Genomic DNA, 20,056 nt, shown 5'->3' on the forward strand with positions numbered 1-20,056 from the left:
GTGCAGTGTTGGGGTGCCTCCAGGACCAGGGTTGGGAACCACTGCTATAGACCGACTGTTTACGTGAATACAGCCGTGGCCAAATGTTTTGAGAATGACACAAATACTCATTTTCACAAAGTCTGCTGCTACAGTGTTTTTAGATATTTTTGTCAGATGTTACTATGGTATACTGAAGTATAATTACAAGAATTTCATAAGTGTCAAAGGCTTTTATTGACGATTACAATAAGTTTATGCAAAGACTCAGTATTTGCAGTGTTGACCCTCCTTTTTCAAGACCTCTTCAATTCGCCCTGGCATGCTGTCGATCAACTTCTGGGCCATATCCTGACTGATGGCAGCCCATTCTTGCATAATCAATGCTTGGAGTTTGTCAGGATTTGTGGGTTTTTGTTTGTCCACCTGCCTCTTGAGGATTGACCACAAGATCTCAATGGGATTAAGGTCTGGGGATTTTTCCTGGCCATTCCCCGAGCCACTTAGTTATCACTTTTGCCTTATGGCAAGGTGCTCCAGCTTGCTGGAAAAGGCATAGTTCATCACCAAACTGTTCTTGCAACCCCACACATGAATGGTCTCAGGATGCTTTACTGTTGGCATGACACAGGACTGATGGTAGCGCTCACCTTTTCTTCTCCGGACAAGCTTTATTCCGGATGCCCCAAACAATCAGAAAGGGGATTCATCAGAGAAAAATACTTTACCCCAGTCCTCAGCAGTCCAATCCCTGTACCTTTGGGAGAATATCAGTCTGTCCCTGATGTTTTCCTGGAGAGAAGTGGGTTCTTTGCTGCCCTTCTTGACACCAGGCCATCCTCCAAAAGTCTTCGCCTCTCTGTGCGTGCAGATGCACTCGCACGTGCCAGCTGCCATTCCTGAGCAAGCTCTGCACTGGTGGTGGCCCGATCCCACAGCTGAATCAACTTTAGGAGACGGTCCTGGCGTGTGATCTCTAGCCTTGTCCTCATCAACACTCTCACCTGTGTTAATGAGAGATTCACTGACATGATGTCAGCTGGTCCTTTTGTGGCAAGGCTAAAATGGAGAGGAAATGTTCTTGGGATTAAGTTAATGGAGAAGAGGGACTTTGCAATTAATTGCAATTCATCTGATCACTCTTCAGAACATTCTGGTGTATATGCATGTATGGTGTATAATTGCCATCATAAAAACTGAGGCAGCAGACTCTGTGAAAATTAAGATTTATGATTCTCAAAACTTTTGGCCATGGCTGTACTCGCCAAGACAGGCATTTTGCCAATTTTGTATGTATTTGGCCGTTTGTGCGCAATAAGGCGCAAAACATAACTCCATTCTGTCGTTGCGCGCTGTTTCAGAGGCGGCTTTATGTGTGTGCGCTTTGGGTGTGGCTGCACTGAAAACAGTCTATAAGAGAGCACGTGAGTACTGTGTATGGTTCAATTTCACATCTTTTTGTGCTTGAAGTGCTTAAAGTCACTTGAATGTTTAAATTGGCAAGACTTAAAAGCACGTACAAATGATACATTCCGTCATCTGTCATCGCGTTATAAGCGCGGAACCTGCGGGAATGAGTAGAATTATTATTAATATCCGCAATCCCGCACCGAAATTCAAGCCCTGCTTCTGTCTCCTCCGCTAATTCCTCGACTGTGAATGATGTGAGTGGCATCATTGTGATGTCACTGAGAAGCTGCAGCTGTGGCGGGGATGGTTTTTGGTGTGGCGGCCCGCCACAGCAGATTGAATGTAGCGGAAAGACTGTTCTTTCTATTCATTAAGGAATTTGGTTTCCTCAAATATTAAGCAGCACAACTGCTTAATATTCAACATTGCTAAGAAAAGTTTCATGAGCAGCATATTAGAATGATTTCTGAAGGATCATGGGACTGAGGTAATGGCTGCTGCAGTTTCAGCTTTGGAATCAAAAATCACATTTTAAAATATTAAAATGGAAAACATTTGTTTTAAATTGTAATATTTCACAATATTACTGTTTGTACTTTGTACTGTATTTTTGATCAAATAAATGCAGGCTTGGTGGGCATAAGAGATCCCTTTCAAAAACAGGCAAACACAATCGTTTACAGACCGCAAGCTTTTGAACGGCAGTGTAAAATTCAATAGACAAGTTCTGCTATATAATTTCTATTTAAGTTCACTGCTAAACCTCACTTATCAACACGTTCCCAGCTGTTGGTGGCCTTTTGATGGCTGTGCTCCCAGTAAACAAAACCAGAAAATTGGTGGCATTGTTGGTTCAATTGGAGAATTTCATTATAATTTCTTTCTAACACTTCATTTGGGGTGAGGAACCTGACACTTTGTACTACGCACTGGACGCCCTGTATGTTGTGAAACCTGATCGTCTGTCTAGTCCGCCAGCTTGTAAAGCCTGATGCCCATGTGGGGACCTGCTGAATCAGTGGTCTGAGATGTTCTTTTGTAGGCAGGCAGTGGCGTGTCATCTGTTTGCTTGCTAATCTCCCACACGCGCCAAGTGTGGGTGATCCACAAAGGGATATGCAGATCTGTCCACTCAAGCTGAATACTGAGATGACATGGATGGTCATTAATATTATGTTTCAATGTTATACAGATAATTGAGAAGAGGCCAGGCCACAGTCGGAGCCGTGTTTTCAGGGAGGTGGAAATGCTCTACCAGTGCCAGGGCCACAGGTACGGGAATCCCTGTGTGACACTACTGGTCTGTTCAAAACCTCTCTAAGGCAAAATTGCATGTAACGGCCACAGAAATCCCAAAGTGCATTGCAACAAACTCTGTGGGGGGAAAAAATTAATCCAACATGATGGCAAAGGGGAGAGAAATTTCATTTAATACTCTAAACTAAATGATTGATTTGAGAATTGCTCTGATATAATTACTGATTATTTTTCCCAGTATTTATGCATTTTTTTTTATACTTGAAGTATTATGCAGTTAGCTTAGCTAAATGCAAACAGCTTTGAAATCAATTGTGGTTGAGTATTGTGACTGTCAGGATGCTGCCTTAAAGACTGCTGCCTACATAGACCGCAAGACTGCTTACTAGGTTTTGGAACAACGCTTGTGAAGCTCATGAAGACTAATTGGAAAAAGCTTCCTGTAAGATACCATGACTAATGTTAATGTTTTTTTGTTTTTTTTCTCACCACAGAAACATTTTGGAATTGGTGGAATACTTTGAGGAAGAGGACAAATTTTATTTAGTCTTTGAGAAACGATATTGTGTATTAAAATACAACATTTATGTATTTAAAATACAAAGTTATTTAAAAAAAAAAATCTTACCTACCCTAGACTTTTGAACGTGTGTGTGTGTATTCATTTTGTAATTAATCTATAATCCTAACTCTTCATGCATCCATTTGATTTCCCAGGTTCTATCTTGACTCACATACACAGAAGACAACACTTCAATGAGCAGGAAGCCAGCATAGTGGTGCAGGACATCGCCAGTGCTCTGGACTTCCTACACAACAAAGGTTGGGACCTTTAGTGTTGATACAATGTAATGTTATCATGCACTCTCTCTCTCTCTCTCTATATATATATATATATCACCAACATAGATGATTGTTTGTTATGTCTCGTTATAGGGATGGCACATCGAGACCTAAAGCCAGAGAACATCCTCTGTGAACATAGTGACAGGGTGAGTCTCTCTGTACATGAGGAGACATGAGACATCTGAGGAAAACACACATGCACTGCATTTCTGACCAAATTTTTGACACATCTGTTGGGTACAGTAACATTTTATGTGCTTTTTGTGCTCTTGAACAAAAACATGAATTGAGCTGGTTATCCGTTTAGGAATACTCAATGGCCTACTTACCTTAACTCATTTCATTTCAGACTGTGGCATTTATGAGATGTTTTTGTTTTCTTTTCTGTAGATCTCTCCAGTGAAGATCTGCGATTTTGATTTGGGTAGCGGGATCAAACTGAATAGTGACAGCTCTCCCATCTCCACTCCTGAGCTCTTGACTCCAGTGAGTTTAACCCATATTAATGTTTGACTGATATGGACTTTTTGATTGCCGGTATCTTAGACAGCAGGGTGGCTGATGACCTATATGATATCACACTATTTAAATTTAAATGGTAAATAACACATGCTGCAATAAAAATTGTTAGGGTTAGTATTTTATAATGTCAATATTTATGACATTATAGAATTTTTCATTAATAAAAATGTTAAAAATGTGAATAGCGGACTGATGATGTAGGACAAGGAAAAAGTGAGAGGGAGTTGTGACTTCAGCCAGAAAGGATCACATATTTTGCATTTTGATTAAAGGTTTTGAAGACTTATTCACACTTATGTTTCCATATGGACATATTGTGTCACCTACATTTAATTTGGTGTTACATAATTCAAGGCACTAAAACTAGACCGTTTTCCTAGATGTCAAAACAAGAAGAGCAGTGATAAAGGTTATTGATTAAAGCTACAGCCAATACACCTCCAAGTGATCACCTCCAGTAACTGAGTTTTGTGAGGGTTGAACATGTTTTACCTTGGGTCACAGAATTCTCAAGATTACAGATCAAGGAACACAGTAGACTAAAAGCGGTTTTATCAGCTCTTGAGTCTGAATGGAATGGGCAAAGGTCTTTGAATGTGAAGGCCTTCGAATGTGAAGGCCTTAATGTACAGAGAGTATAAACAAAATTCCTCATGGAGGTCCTTTCACCCATACCTCAATCTGCTCACCACACCCTGGGGTTTTCCGATGCTTTTGAAGTGCTCAGACTGGCTTACTAGAGGGTTGTGGTTTTGTATGGTCTGTTCTTTCTGATGTCTACAGAGTTTTTTTCTTTCTTGGAGAATTTCCTCTGCAACGGGAAGGGGGTGGGTCAGAACTTGGATGGATGGTACATGACATTTTACCTTTTCATCATTTAATTTCAACTGATTTGAAGCATTAACGTTTCCCTCTGTAGCATACCATGTTAATGGTTTAGTTCACCCAAAAATAAAAAATTGTCATTTTACTAACGGTCATGTTACTGAAAACCCATAAGACATTTGTTCATCTTTGAAACACAAATGAAGATATTTTAATGAGTGATTTCTGTCCCTCTCCTGAAATTCCACTAGGGATGTAACGGTATGAAAATTTCCTATCACGATTATAGTGACCAAAATTATCAGTATTATCACGGTATTGTTAAAATGTGCTGGAGATGTTCAAAAAGTACAGACACATAAATCACTTCGCCAAGTTTTATATTTAAAAATCAACAAACAACAAATAAAATGACCTTTTGTTTGCATAATCACTAAAACAATGAAACCTGAGAGATTGTTCGTCCATTAAAAGTTATTACCACTAAAATATTGATAGTTCATAAAGTTTATGAAGACATCTGAAAAGAAATCTAAATGAATTGAGCAGTTTAATCCAAGCCTTCTGGATAGGTACACTCACTTTGTATGATGAACCAAATTAATTTAGCCATTTAGTCATATTAAAAAATGTATCAACACATCAAATATGGTCAATGGAAGCTTAAACGTGCTTGATGAATGAATGTCTTAAGGGTTTTAAACATTGAATAACAGATGACAGTTTTAATTTTTGGGTGAACTATCACTTTGAATACTGTTGCATTTTCACCCACAATTGTGGTTTTGCTTGCTAGAATAGTGACCAGGGAAACTTTTGCCAGAGCTAAAGTCCTGTCTTGCCATGATAACATTTGCTTCATAAACATCCGAGAACATGCAGTTATTGAGACCGACGCAATGCCAAAGCTAACTTGCAGTGGCTGAAGTCACTGACATAAACAAGTTGTACATTGTGTACATTTATTCAGGCTTTCCGTCTTTTGCTCTGTGCACCGCTACACACTTGTGCCCAGCAAATTATTGGCAAATCCTTATTCCGTAACCTACATGTTGTCTGGAAACACTGTTTTTCCTTATCATTGGTGGACTGTCTGTGATTTGTTGAATCACAGTGTACTTTTCCTGATGTGGGACAAATACTATAGTTATGTGCCTAGTGGAAGTGTTCCAATTGTGCTCCCACAATCAGGTGATCTTGTATTAGCTTTGATTGGTTAGCCAAGAGCTCTTACTTCAAATTACAAGGGCCACTTACGGTAAAACCACACAGTCACATTTTACCATGGCACACTCTTTTATTGGTAATCGCATTTCCTATAAAGTGATACCCCTGACACATTTACAGAGCTTGGATGGTTTGAGGGAACGTGGCGTGTGTTTGTGAGGTTACTGAGGCTTGGCCATTGATTTGTCTGGGTCGGAGAGATTGCAGTCCTGGCTTGTTTTTTGGAATGTCATTTGAGGATATGTAGTCTCCTCCCCCTCAGCCTGCACCGAAACATCAGCATAACATCTTCAGCTTCCTCCGTTTGCGTCAGTGACTCATACAGTAGTTGTGTAACCATCTTTTACTAGACAGCTGCACTTCTATAAAATAAAAATAAACTGGTTTGCTCGTGTCCCGCTAAACTGCTAACCTCCTCAGTTCGCTCTCACTGAGGGGTTTTGTTCATTGCATTAAGTATTAGTGCACCATTCAGGATGTCCATTCGTATGTGTGCATTATGTAACACTCGAACAGGGTTGGGACTTGTTTATCCCCAGCCGGTGTAGAGCGGCTTAAATCCTTTTTCTCCCCCGGAGCAGCAACCTTTTGGCCTAGTTTACACATGACCCAGTGCAGACCGCAGCAGCAGCCTGTGGGCCCTGCTAGAACAGTTGTCCGCTGACGCATCCAGGTCTGAATTGCATCAGGCCACCCCAGCTTAACTCGGAACAATGAACTTGATAATGCCCTGCAGGTGAAAACAAACAGGAGAGGCCAAGCCGAGGGAGTGCTGGTAGCTCTGATAAATGTTCTAGCTCTAGCTAGAGCTCAATGCTAAGGATTTTTTCTACTGGCCCGGTCAGGCCAGTGCTTCAATTTTTTTTACTTGCCCTGGCAATATTTTCACTGGCCCTGTCACAAAAAAATAAAATAGTTATCACTATTTTTGAACTTTTATCCTTTATTCTAATAAATAAGATATGACACCAAATTTTTAGACACCAATTACATTTTACAATTCTCGATTCCAAATTCGATACCACAGCAAAAACTACTTGCCAAACAAATATAAAGTTTTAACATTATAAAAGGCTATTGAACAGTTAGTAAATAAGAACAAATGAACAAATTACAAGCAACAGCACAATTAAATAGAACAAAGATACAAATTAAAAAGTGCCTTAGGTTTGTAGGTGTTTGGGTACAGAAACTGAATAATCACATGTAAAATAACATTGCATATTCTTCACTTAGTGACGCACCAATCTTGATTTTTCATGGCTGATTTGATTTTTTTTACTAACAAATTGCCTTATTTAATTTTTAAGCAATATACAAGAAAGAATGAAAATGTCTGTAGCCATTTGAAATTGGGCAACCACTGCATTTTAGTCATGAATGCGACACACGTAACGTGCGGTTTTTGATTCAAATTAATTGATATAATTTGAAAATCTGAAGCAAAAACAGAATCGTCTGACTTTAGCTTTGTGAAATGATACAACATAAAATGCATCTGGACGTACCAGAAACAGCAGACGGACTGAATGAGAATGCAAATTCACTCTCTGACATCAGGTGGTGCTTCTAGAACAGCAGTAAAACAGCGTTTCCTTAGTTACCGCTGTAAATACAGCAGCACTGCGCTTATTAAATACTACTTCAGTATGCATTACAGATGCAAGATGGAAGCACCATGTAAACTTTTCTGAAGACATTCAGTTCCCCTCAGAGATGCATTCATATAAACTCCCATCCCAATTAAAAATTATTTTCTTCCAATATTGCGTGCATCGTGAATAGTGAGTTTGCTCTGTCTGCTACAGTATTTTCTCCTCTTTGCTTCAGTCTTTAGCGTCTCTGGTCTCTGTTAACGGCCGTTTACAGACTTCGTAATATTTCCACACAAATAACATTTTGGAAAATGATTGCAATGCAGTTTGTGTGCAAGCCTGGAACAGAGACGGTATGAAATAAAATAAAAAATGTGTACTACACTGTATAAATTATATATTGATTAATCATTGTTAGTGGTCGACCGATATATCAGCCGATATTTGGAATTTTTCAAATATCGGCATCGGCCGGTAAGTTTTTCTGTTTGGCCGATGTATTCGAGGCGGGACTTTTTTGACTGTGCTGAGAACGGCAGTGCTTGAGAGCGCACCCCGCTCACATTCTCCCTATTGTTCGCTGTCGTCGTTCAGTTCTGTCTAATATAGATAGAAGTCTATCTAATAATCAGATAGAACTGTTAAACAAAGGAATTAAAATGTAGGCTATACAAAAAAAGTATTATAACAATTGCTTGAATATTATTAGTAATAGAAAGGCAAACATTATAATACTTTCTCATTTGCCATCAGCATTCAGCAAATACGCATTTATATCATTTAAATAAATCTTTGAATGACTAATGAACATTTAATTTCACAAACCTTGCAAACTTAGTCGGATCCAGTTGAGCGATCATGTGAAGTGTGCATGTGTATCCTGCATGATCGCGTGTTCTCTGTGTGACGGTCGGTCCGTGCAAATTGAATGCTGACAGGAGAGTTCAGCTTCACTGGAGACGCGCGATCGACAAACTTTAAACTAAGTTAGTGATTTCAAATTATGCTGCGCTTTATGCATTTGCTGTCATATTCGTGTCATTTTCATTGCGTGCTGGATGTAAAATGAGTGTTACCTTGGCTTTATTTTTGTTTAAATAATATAATTCCCAATGCACACAAACTTTCCATAATACTGAGTGCCTTGTTGGTTACAGTGTTTACTTCCTTTTTAATTAGATTTTTATTAAATATTTATTTATTTGTGAAAAATGCTTTGTCTTCTAAAGTGTAAGTATGTTTATTTTACACCATTATTTTAAATCCATTTTCAAATGATTTAAAATGTCTTAAATATAAATTCAAATTAAAAAAATTGTATCGGCCATCGGCCTCCCTGCTTTTTTTTTTTTTTTTAGATATCTGCATCGGCTGTCAAAAAACCCATATCGGTCGACCACTAATCATTGTTAAAGCTACAAAGTCACTCCCCAAGATAGGTATTTTAACATACTTTTGTATGTATTTGTCCGTTCAAGGCGCCAACTGTCCTGAGCATCTTTCACACTGGTGATGGGACCGTAATGACTATGTATGTAGTAAACCTGAAGTGAAACCAGGATTGTTCCTCTCTGCTCTAGCCACTAGAGTCCTTGTGACCTTTAAAACTCATGGGGAGATTTGTGGACTTTTCCTCGCGTGTCTGAGTACTTTTACAGTACTAAAAAGTTTTTTATTCTTACAGTGTGGCTCAGCTGAATACATGGCCCCTGAGGTGGTGGAGGCCTTTAATGAAGAAGCTAGCATCTACGACAAGCGTTGTGACTTGTGGAGCCTTGGTGTCATCCTCTACATCATGCTGAGTGGATACCCACCCTTTGTGGGTCGCTGTGGAACAGACTGTGGTTGGGACTGGGGAGAGCCCTGCCAAGCCTGCCAGGTACACCACTTACTTGGGCAAGATACATAGTTTTCTGGGAAAGTGTTCAGTATCGAAAGTACTGAAAGTTCAAAACTTTCCATTGAATCGTAGCAGGAATTACCTGGTCTAGCCATCTGGTTTGATAGTCAGGGTTTGACAGTAAGGACTGCCCGACTAAATCGTCACTAGCCCAATTGGGTTGCGTTGTCACATAAGTTTATTTACAGACATTTGCCAATTTTAAAAAGGAAAAAAAAACCTTAGGGTTGATCCCAAAAAGTGATATTACTTCTACAAATTGATGTTTAATACCATTCATCACAATGTGTCCACAGTGCATGCTGTTTGAGAGTATTCAGGAAGGCAAGTACGAGTTTCCAGAGAAGGACTGGGCACACATCTCCCCTGCAGCCAAAGACCTCATCACCAAGCTGTTGGTGCAGGATGCCAAAGACCGCCTCAGTGCTGCCCAAGTTCTACACCACCCTTGGGTCAAGGGGGTATGTCCATTCCCTTCCAGCTCTAGGGCTTCTGACACTTTATTCAACCCAATTAATTATTTGCTGCTTTGATTGTAAATCTTGTTTTGTGACCCATTTCTGTTGTTCTTCACCTAGTGTGCACCCAACGCTGTGTCTGCATCCATATTACATCAGAGGTGAGTATATTGCATACTAAATGTCCTGATATACTCACAGCAAAGTTCTTTTTCATTCTTTGCCTGGGGGGGGTAAAAAGAAGTTTGAAATACCTGAGCACACCTACCGGTTAAGTAATTGCCATGGAGCAATGGCACTGTAGTTCAAAGTTATTTACCAGCCAGAGCAAACTTTTTTGGAAAGTTCGCTTTGGCAAGCGAGCCTTGTTTTATCCTGATGTTGTTGGAAATGGCGCAATGCCGGTGTTTTCTTCATTTTTGTTTGAAGAATATTGGGGGCTTAGTGATACATTTATAAATTCCAGCAGCAATAGTTTTGACCATAAATAGCAGACCATTAATCATGCTTACCTGACCTTCAGTGTTCTTTCTCCAGGGGTGGTAGCGCTCAGGACCTGACGTTCTTTGCGGGGCAGGCCGTAGCCATGAACCGGCAGCTGGCTGAGAGGGAAGAGAGTGAGGAGCAGCAGCAGCTAGAGAATGAGCTCTCCTCTCCGCTTCTCCTCTCCTCTAGCTCTGGCTCCATGCTGCTGGCTCTTTCCTCCAGGTCCAAGCTGGCCCACCGGAGGAAAACCGCAGGCAGCCAGCACCGAGGGGCAGTGTGCGCTGCTGAACTGCGCCAGCTCCTCACCCCACTTGTGATTGTGGGCGACTGTGCCTGATATCTACTATATTCTCCAACCTCTGCTCTCCACTGACGACCTCTATCGGAATCTTCAACTAGGCAGTGTGTTGACCTCTGACCTCTTTGCCCACTCACTTTGTGGGCTCTAAGCTCTTGTGAGAAGGTGTCTCATGTTTGTAGCACTTAAAGCACCTCAAAGGCCCCCTGCAAACATAGTTTTGATTGGATAAAAAGCTTGTTGTGGCCAGGAAAAAGACTTGACGTCTGAGAGTCCCAGGAATCTGTCGATATAACTGTTTATGAAAAACCTTGGGAACCAAAGGACTCAAGTTGCTTCCATTCATCTAAAGCTGGACCCCACCTATGCTATTTAATTTCTAAGCATCAGGAAAAAAAATTCTGCTCTTTCTCTTTGAGCTTACATGGGACTCCCAGCGGCCAAAACATTTGATATGTACTTGATATGCCACTGAGACTTATTTCTCCTTCAGTCACTCACAAAGTGATATTGATGGCAGACTAAGACTATGTAACTGTTGCTGGGACTTAAGTGGCAAATGATTATTTCATTTTATCCAGGGCAGAAATTGCAGCCATGTTGTGTGGGGTTTCCCTAGTCTGAATTCAGTTATCAAGGACCTCATTTACCAATTTCACTCCACTGAGTTAACACTTATTTTCTGCCAAAAGCAAATCTCATCAATGTTTTCATCAGAAACCTCAGGATCTCCCTCTGAATGAGAAACCAAAGCAGATTTTAAAGCAGAAAGACTCATTCTATGTCAGTTCATTGGTGTTCTACGTTTTGTCCTCGCACTGGAAAGTTTTGCCTTTTTCAGGGAGACAGAGCAGTGCAGTGCAACTTTTGTACTTGGCCTCTCAGGAAAACAGGAATTGGTTGCATAATCATATTTCCTCCCCCTTTTCATTTCCTAATGCTTCCTCCCCCTTTTGACTTGAAATGCCATGCCATGGGGGGTTTAAGGAACAGCCAGTGGTGCATTTCAAGGTTCTGCAGCGAATTCTTAGACATTTTCTACTATTTGCATTTCCAACTCCATTTTCACCATTCATTTAGTTAGTCATTGAACGATTCGTGAACACGATCTCTGTCAATGACTCTATTCACTGCTTGAATAAAGGTGATAATTCCTTGAAAAGACCTGAAGTTCTCTGTTAGCCTCAATTTTGTACTTGTAGGCCGATATCTAATGAAAAGGTGAAGCTCCGATATGCAAGAAACCTCCAGACATACCAATGTGCCATGCTGCTATATTATTTTGCCCCGCCCTCTTTTTTTAATAATTTTTTTTTTATTTAATTTTTATATGTGTGCTGGAAAGGGAGATTTTCATCTTCCTTTTTTAAAGTGTCTGTTTATTTGTTTTTAAAAATTTAAGGATGTAGAACTTGTATGTTCTTGAACTTGAATGTGAGGATTTCCCCCCTCTTTTTTTTTTTTTGGTCCTCAGTGACACATAGACTCTTGTTACTGTTGTTCCACAATTTCTTTCTAAGGTGACTGTAGACACTTTAATGTTTGATAATTTTTTCTCATGTAGTGTCACCAGCAAATATGCAGATCAACCAGGAACAAAACCAAGTGCTCCTACTCTCTCTGAGTGAAGCAAAGCCTATCATTATTGCTTTTTTTTTCTAGTTTGCAAGTGTTTTGTTCTTGAAATGCATATACAGTTGATTCCTCTTTTTTTCTGATGGAAACCACCTTGGAATATGCTGAGTTTAGGCTTTCTTTCTGAGAAAGACCTCATTATTTTAGTTTTTGTTTTTATGTTTTACTTTCAATTGCTTTTTAATTTTTTTCATTTTAATTTTCATTTAATTTTTGAACCCCCTCATACATGAAAATTACTAGTTTACACTTATTTTAAGGGCCTGTGGTGTAGCTTTCATGTTTATCTTGTATTTTCATGTGGTTGTATCACTTTTGTTTCTCATCTGACCCAGGGGGGCCAAAATAAAGAACATGGAAAATTGTTCCGCTAGAGTGGTCACAGCTTTCTTGTAAAAACACTCTCATAATTGACTACCTTAACTTATTATTATTATTATAATAATAATAATAATAATAATAATAATGTGTTAAAGCGTGGTGTTGTTAGAATGGCCAAGGATCAGCAATCTCCACGTAAAACTGATCAGGCAGACCAAACCGTAAGTCGTAGAAACTTGAAACTTGGAGGGATGGCAATACTCGCACAGTCTTCAACGTCACCAAGGCTCACCCCAATCGGCCTGATGGGTGCTACAGCAATCAAAAGTACGAAATCGCTCATAACTCCTAAACCGTTAGTTGCAGATTCAAGTGCCTTATGTCGTTTGCTCACAACGATCGTCCAATTCGATTCTATCCATTTTTGGCTTTTGGTACTGAATATCAATAATTATCAAAAAAAAGTTGAACTTTCGACTGTCCATCGCAAAGGGAGGCTAAAACATTCGAAGGAGGCTGGGCCACTTTTACTAAAACGGCTATAACTCTTGAACGGAATAAGAGATCTTCACCAAACTTCGAACGCATATGTAAGAGCACAATTTGAGATCACAGTAAAAAAAAATGCGGTGTTTGGCCACTTGGTGGCACTATAACAGGGAAAAAGCTTAAAAACCGCTATGTACGCTATGCATCCGTTAGTCCTGACTTGAAAATTGGTATGCAGCCCCTTTGTCCAAATACCCACACTTGCGGTCTTGACCACTTGATAGCGCGTGCAACAGGAAGTAAGTGCGCAAGACTGTCCCAGACCTTAAAAACGCCAAAGCGCAGTTCCCTTAATGCACACTAATTCCACACTACCGCTCCAGAGCAGTATTTGATATCCCATACATTAAGGGATACACTTTGCACTTGACCACGTCATATAAGTGGTCAAGTGCAAAGACCGCAAGTGCGGGTATTTGGACAAGGGGTTAGACCATGTGCTTGGATCAGCAAAATATGGCCCTATATTTCTTTGGTAAGTTCCTCTGAAATTGCATTTGTAACCGCTAGATAGCAGCAGAGGACCACTAATGGGCTCATTCAACTCACTAATATAGTGCTTTTCCGAGGTTTTACTTTTGAATTTACATTTACACAGTATAAAATCACTGTTATAAGATTTAAAATCACATTTAGTCAAAAGTTTTCCCATTTATACAGACATATCAGTTTTTTTAAATTAAGCCACATTATGATTACAGTTAAACCTGAAAATGATATATAAATTATTACAAAAAGAAGAGGACCAGTAAGCGAGTTTATTTATCATTTATTTCAAATATCTATAACTGCAACAAAATGTCTGTGTGTGTGTAAGCATGCTTAAGGAGCATTAATATAATAGTTTAACAATTTCAGTTGTGTGTGTTTCTCTGTGTTTGTGTGTGTGTGTGAGCAAATTCTCCAACATGGATGTGTTTTACTGTCAGTCAGCCATACTTTTTGTGTTTGCTTAGACCCCAACAGCATCCATGTCATAAAGGCCTTAAAGCCTTCATTTAATTTGTATTCAAAGAGAACATCTGCATCTGTAAAGATGTTTTAATGATCAGCTTTTTTCCACATTTTATATAAATCTAAATAGAGAAAGATTTATAGAAAAAGTTGTTGTTGGTTTTTTTCCCCCAAGTAGAAACTCGCTGTGGATTTTGACATTTTGTTTACATTTTTCTCTTAAAAAAGTATTCACACAAATTGCTTGTGCTCATTTGTCTCTATCACTGAACTTCTGTCCTTCATGTAAACGCACTGACGTCATTTTTACGTGTCTGTGTGGATAAGATACTCATGTCACAGCTTTGGTAAACGTTTCATGATCCCATTGTTCACATGCATTAAAGGTCCCCTGAAATGCTTAGAAACATACAGCGTTACTCTGTGTTGACGTCATTTTAACTGAAACAGGAAGACAGGGCGGGACATATCAAGCATGCCCGCCCCTTTTTAAAATAGCCAATAGCGTTCATTTATATCACAGCTTGGGCTAGAGCCATTGAGCTCCGTAAAGCCGCATTTGACAGGGTATGCCAGCCACAATCTCATCCATATTGCTATAAAATATAGCATTCTGTGTAGAATTCAAATAGCTCCGATACATTTTATGGTCTGCACCGATCCGCCGATGTGATCCGCTCCGGTGCTCCGCACCGGTGGTTAGCGTGACACAGCGCGAAACCAGCCTTCTTTTTTTTCCTGAATGGAAAGCATATTTACACTATTTGAATCGTTCCCCGTCCCCTATATAGTGCACTACGTGCCATTCACTGTACAAAAAATACTAATTCTGTGGACAAGTGACCGATTTCAGCCGCGGCTTCAGCGTCTATTTTATAGTGTAGGGGGCGGGCGCTTCGGATTCTAGAGAGCATTTGATTGGACAGAAAGTTTGATGAGAAGCTGAAGTACGATGTGACATCAAAAATATCGTTGAGCCGTTTTGGCAGAAGTGATGAACTGCAAGCTTTGAATGCTTATATCTTCTAAATGCGAATTTTGTCACTGTTTTGGAGCACACTGCCTTATAGATAACCTTAAGAATAACATATTGATACTAACACCCAAAAAAAGCTAATTTTGATTTCATGGGGACTTTAAGAGCATGCAGGTCACATACTTGCACATGTAAATGCTTACTGCCTGCATATCAGCGAGACCTGAATAACAGCGCACATGGATTTACTGTTGGGTAGGCTAAACGAGGGAAAATATATAGGCCTAATTTTAAAATACTTTTTAAATATAAAATATAAAATTTTATTTTTATTTTTTATTCTCAGTGGTAATTACCACTATTGAGTATATTATGGTGTTACAAAAGTTTATTCAATAGAATGTTTTTAAAATATTTTCCCCGTACGCATAAGTTAAAGGGAGTCACTGATACTGCAGGACGAGCTGGCAAGACTACAGAATGTGATTTACCTGAATATTTCGTAAAGATGAGCGACTAGTATGTCAGAGTAGCTAATATTATGTCCTCGTGTTGATAAAAAAGCACAATCTATCTGATAGGCCTAAATCTGTTGGGAAACGACAGGGTTGAAATTAAGCACGAGCTCCCCCAAGTGTTGAAATCCCGTCATTATTTTGTCTAAATAGCTCATTTCAATATAATATAATTTACAGCAAGGGAAAGGACACCAGTTAACTTTTTTTTTTCGTTGCAAATGTGAGATGCGGTAAATTATGTTCAATTCAAAATTAAAAAAAAAAAAGCTTTATTGTCTATCCTAGAAGGCTGCTAAATTGTCTTTGACAAATGCTCATTAAAAACAAATATAGGCTATGCCAAAAAAAAAACTTCTTATTTAAGATACAAATAGCAAATGGGATAAACATTTTCTTATACAAACTCTTTTTAACCAGATGGGAGTTGTTGAAAAGAATCATGGAAAGTATATAATGGATCAATATGAAAGGCTTTCCTTGAGATGAGACTTGTGAGAATTTAAAAACATGGTTTTATTTTAGTAGTTTGTTGTTAGTAAAAAATGCTGAGAGGACATGATCAAATACACAAAGCTGTAGCTGTGAAAAAAGCATTGTTAATATACATCATCATCATCTGTAACTGTACAGAAGTCACAAACTAGTCCAGAAATAAGGTCAAGATCCACAAGAGCACCTGACATTAGACTTAAGAACAATCATTTTTTTAATTACATTTATTTCCCAGTATTTTAATCCATGTTAGACCCAAGGTTGGGTTGAAACATCCCAGCATTTTTTAGAGTGTAGCGTCCATATGACATTTACAGATTCAGCCCAAGAAAGAATATTGAATTCTGTATAACATCATGCAAGAGAAGATGCATGGAGAACATGATTTATTTGAAGCATAGTTTTTAATTTAGGTGACAGAAATTCAGGTCGTTTTTCAGTGCTTCTGGCAGACAAATATCAGTGCTGCAGTTAATGATCCGATGACAAGAACCCCTGTCTTGAACAGCATGTACCATATCAGCACTGGTTCCAAGACCCCTTATGAAGACAGAAGCACACACACACACACACATTCAGTTACAAGACAATGGAGATTTATTTGTGAAACGCACTAGAAATAAAGTTGTAGCTCTAAGATTCACAGAGTTCATTCAGTAGCAAAATAACACAGATTTTATAAACTACGTGAGATATTATTGAAATTATCAAAGACAACTGTTGCAGAACTTTTTAACTTTTTTATCAATATTCAATTAAATTATTTTTCTGTTGTAATTCACTTTGGGAACATATAAAAACTTTAATATGTTGTAGTGTAATTCACAATATTTTTCTAATGGTTGTTATATGTCTCATAGGTCGGAGCAATGTCTTAGCAAGACAATAGAAGAATTAAATGATATTGTATTAAAATTGTCAACAAAAGTTATATTTGGGTCATCCTGCAAATTGCTTTGTACCATTGCATTCCTGGACAATCCAATAAATCAACATTAAAGAAATAGTTCACCCACAAATGAAAATTTGCAGAAAAATACATGTAGATGACTTTGATTATTCATCGGATCAGAATTGGATAAATTTAGCATACATCACTTGCTCACCTATGGGTGCCGTCAGAATGAGAGTCCAAACAGCTGATAAAAACACAAAAATCACTATAATCCACACAACTCCAGTCCATCAGTTAATGTCTTGTGAAGTGAAAAGCTGTGTAAGAAACAAATCCATCATTAAGACAAACTATCCATTCAAACGAGTCCTCTATCCATAATATTGCTTTCTTCAGTGAAAACGTCTCATATTTTGGCCATGAAGCGACAGTTAAAAGTAAAACGCCTTAATGATGCATTCACTGCAGAGGATCCATTGGTGACCAAGTGATGTAATGCTAATTTTCTCCAAATTCTGGTCCGATGAAGAAACAAACTCATCTACATTTTGGATGACATGAGGGTGAGTAAACTGTCAGCAAATTTTCATTTTTGTGTGAACTTTCCCTTTAAAGTAAATGCTACTTTAATGATTTATTTCAATACTCCAAATTCTGTATATGATGGATTAGGTCTCAGATATTTAAACTTTTGATATATTAAATGAGTTAATGGAGAAACTTACTTGATGGTGTGAGGCCTTTGTATGTGGTATTAGTCTAGGCTGATGTTGTATTTGCAGTTGGTAAGTATTCTGATATGTAAGTTGAAGAAAAAAACAGTCTGAATCACACACACACACACACACACAATTTCTCAAGTTATAAAATGTTCAAAATTGAATATCCTTACCTTCCACTGTTACATAAACCATGCTCTTTGAACCAGGCGTCTCTGTTTGGCAGCTATATATTCCTGAATGATTCTTATTTGCACTGTGAACGTCTATAGAGAGATTGACACTGTTATTCGAAGACTCTAGAGTCTAGACTATGCTTAATTTGTTCTTCTTTCATCAGTTTTACATAGTTTGATGGTCCATGGTAAAGTTTTGACTGGAGTAAACACTTGGTTCTCCGCTCACACTGATGCTGGGCTGACAGCCACCTAAAAGAAGTAATGATAGACGTGTAGCTCTCCAAATACATCTGAGTAAAAAAGAGTTTACTACATATGCATCTTTTGAGACTTACCACGAGTCCAAACAGCTGATAAAAACACAAAAATCACTATAATCCACACAACTCCAGTCCATCAGTTAATGTCTTGTGAAGTGAAAAGCTGTGTAAGAAACAAATCCATCATTAAGACAAACTATCCATTCAAACGAGTCCTCTATCCATAATATTGCTTTCTTCAGTGAAAACGTCTCATATTTTGGCCATGAAGCGACAGTTAAAAGTAAAACGCCTTAATGATGCATTCACTGCAGAGGATCCATTGGTGACCAAGTGATGTAATGCTAATTTTCTCCAAATTCTGGTCCGATGAAGAAACAAACTCATCTACATTTTGGATGACATGAGGGTGAGTAAACTGTCAGCAAATTTTCATTTTTGTGTGAACTTTCCCTTTAAAGTAAATGCTACTTTAATGATTTATTTCAATACTCCAAATTCTGTATATGATGGATTAGGTCTCAGATATTTAAACTTTTGATATATTAAATGAGTTAATGGAGAAACTTACTTGATGGTGTGAGGCCTTTGTATGTGGTATTAGTCTAGGCTGATGTTGTATTTGCAGTTGGTAAGTATTCTGATATGTAAGTTGAAGAAAAAAACAGTCTGAATCACACACACACACACACACACAATTTCTCAAGTTATAAAATGTTCAAAATTGAATATCCTTACCTTCCACTGTTACATAAACCATGCTCTTTGAACCAGGCGTCTCTGTTTGGCAGCTATATATTCCTGAATGATTCTTATTTGCACTGTGAACGTCTATAGAGAGATTGACACTGTTATTCGAAGACTCTAGAGTCTAGACTATGCTTAATTTGTTCTTCTTTCATCAGTTTTACATAGTTTGATGGTCCATGGTAAAGTTTTTTCTCCAAATTCTGGTCCGATGAAGAAACAAACTCATCTACATTTTGGATGACATGAGGGTGAGTAAACTGTCAGCAAATTTTCATTTTTGTGTGAACTTTCCCTTTAAAGTAAATGCTACTTTAATGATTTATTTCAATACTCCAAATTCTGTATATGATGGATTAGGTCTCAGATATTTAAACTTTTGATATATTAAATGAGTTAATGGAGAAACTTACTTGATGGTGTGAGGCCTTTGTATGTGGTATTAGTCTAGGCTGATGTTGTATTTGCAGTTGGTAAGTATTCTGATATGTACGTTGAAGAAAAAAACAGTCTGAATCACACACACACACACACACACACACACAATTTCTCAAGTTATAAAATGTTCAAAATTGAATATCCTTACCTTCCACTGTTACATAAACCATGCTCTTTGAACCAGGCGTCTCTGTTTGGCAGCTATATATTCCTGAATGATTCTTATTTGCACTGTGAACGTCTATAGAGAGATTGACACTGTTATTCGAAGACTCTAGAGTCTAGACTATGCTTAATTTGTTCTTCTTTCATCAGTTTTACATAGTTTGATGGTCCATGGTAAAGTTTTGACTGGAGTAAACACTTGGTTCTCCGCTCACACTGATGCTGGGCTGACAGCCACCTAAAAGAAGTAATGATAGACGTGTAGCTCTCCAAATACATCTGAGTAAAAAAGAGTTTACTACATATACATTTTTTGAGACTTACCACTTGTATGTGATGGAATCAACAGCAGCAAAATAAATTTCAGAAAGCACATGTTTGAAAAGTGAACTGAAATGTGACCGT

The 20,056-nt window shown here is 38.4% G+C and overlaps 1 protein-coding gene across 1 annotated transcript in view; it reads left to right on the top strand.

Annotated features, from left to right (window-relative positions):
- LOC107691640 (MAP kinase-interacting serine/threonine-protein kinase 2-like) overlaps nt 1-12,805 on the top strand; it is an 18,134-nt gene extending 5,329 nt beyond the window's left edge. The window contains exons 6-14 of the mRNA XM_016490371.1: nt 2,582-2,661; nt 3,141-3,211; nt 3,364-3,468; nt 3,583-3,638; nt 3,883-3,978; nt 9,346-9,540; nt 9,858-10,022; nt 10,140-10,180; nt 10,557-12,805. Of these exons, the coding sequence (XP_016345857.1) occupies nt 2,582-2,661; nt 3,141-3,211; nt 3,364-3,468; nt 3,583-3,638; nt 3,883-3,978; nt 9,346-9,540; nt 9,858-10,022; nt 10,140-10,180; nt 10,557-10,842 (1,095 nt within the window). The 3' untranslated portion in view covers nt 10,843-12,805. The remainder of the gene's footprint in view (nt 1-2,581; nt 2,662-3,140; nt 3,212-3,363; nt 3,469-3,582; nt 3,639-3,882; nt 3,979-9,345; nt 9,541-9,857; nt 10,023-10,139; nt 10,181-10,556) is intronic.
- Nucleotides 12,806-20,056: the final 7,251 nt, after the last annotated feature.

Source organism: Sinocyclocheilus anshuiensis, unplaced genomic scaffold (assembly GCF_001515605.1).
Source record: "Sinocyclocheilus anshuiensis isolate Anshui unplaced genomic scaffold, SAMN03320099.WGS_v1.1 scaffold842, whole genome shotgun sequence".
Classification (NCBI taxonomy): Eukaryota; Metazoa; Chordata; class Actinopteri; order Cypriniformes; family Cyprinidae; genus Sinocyclocheilus; species Sinocyclocheilus anshuiensis.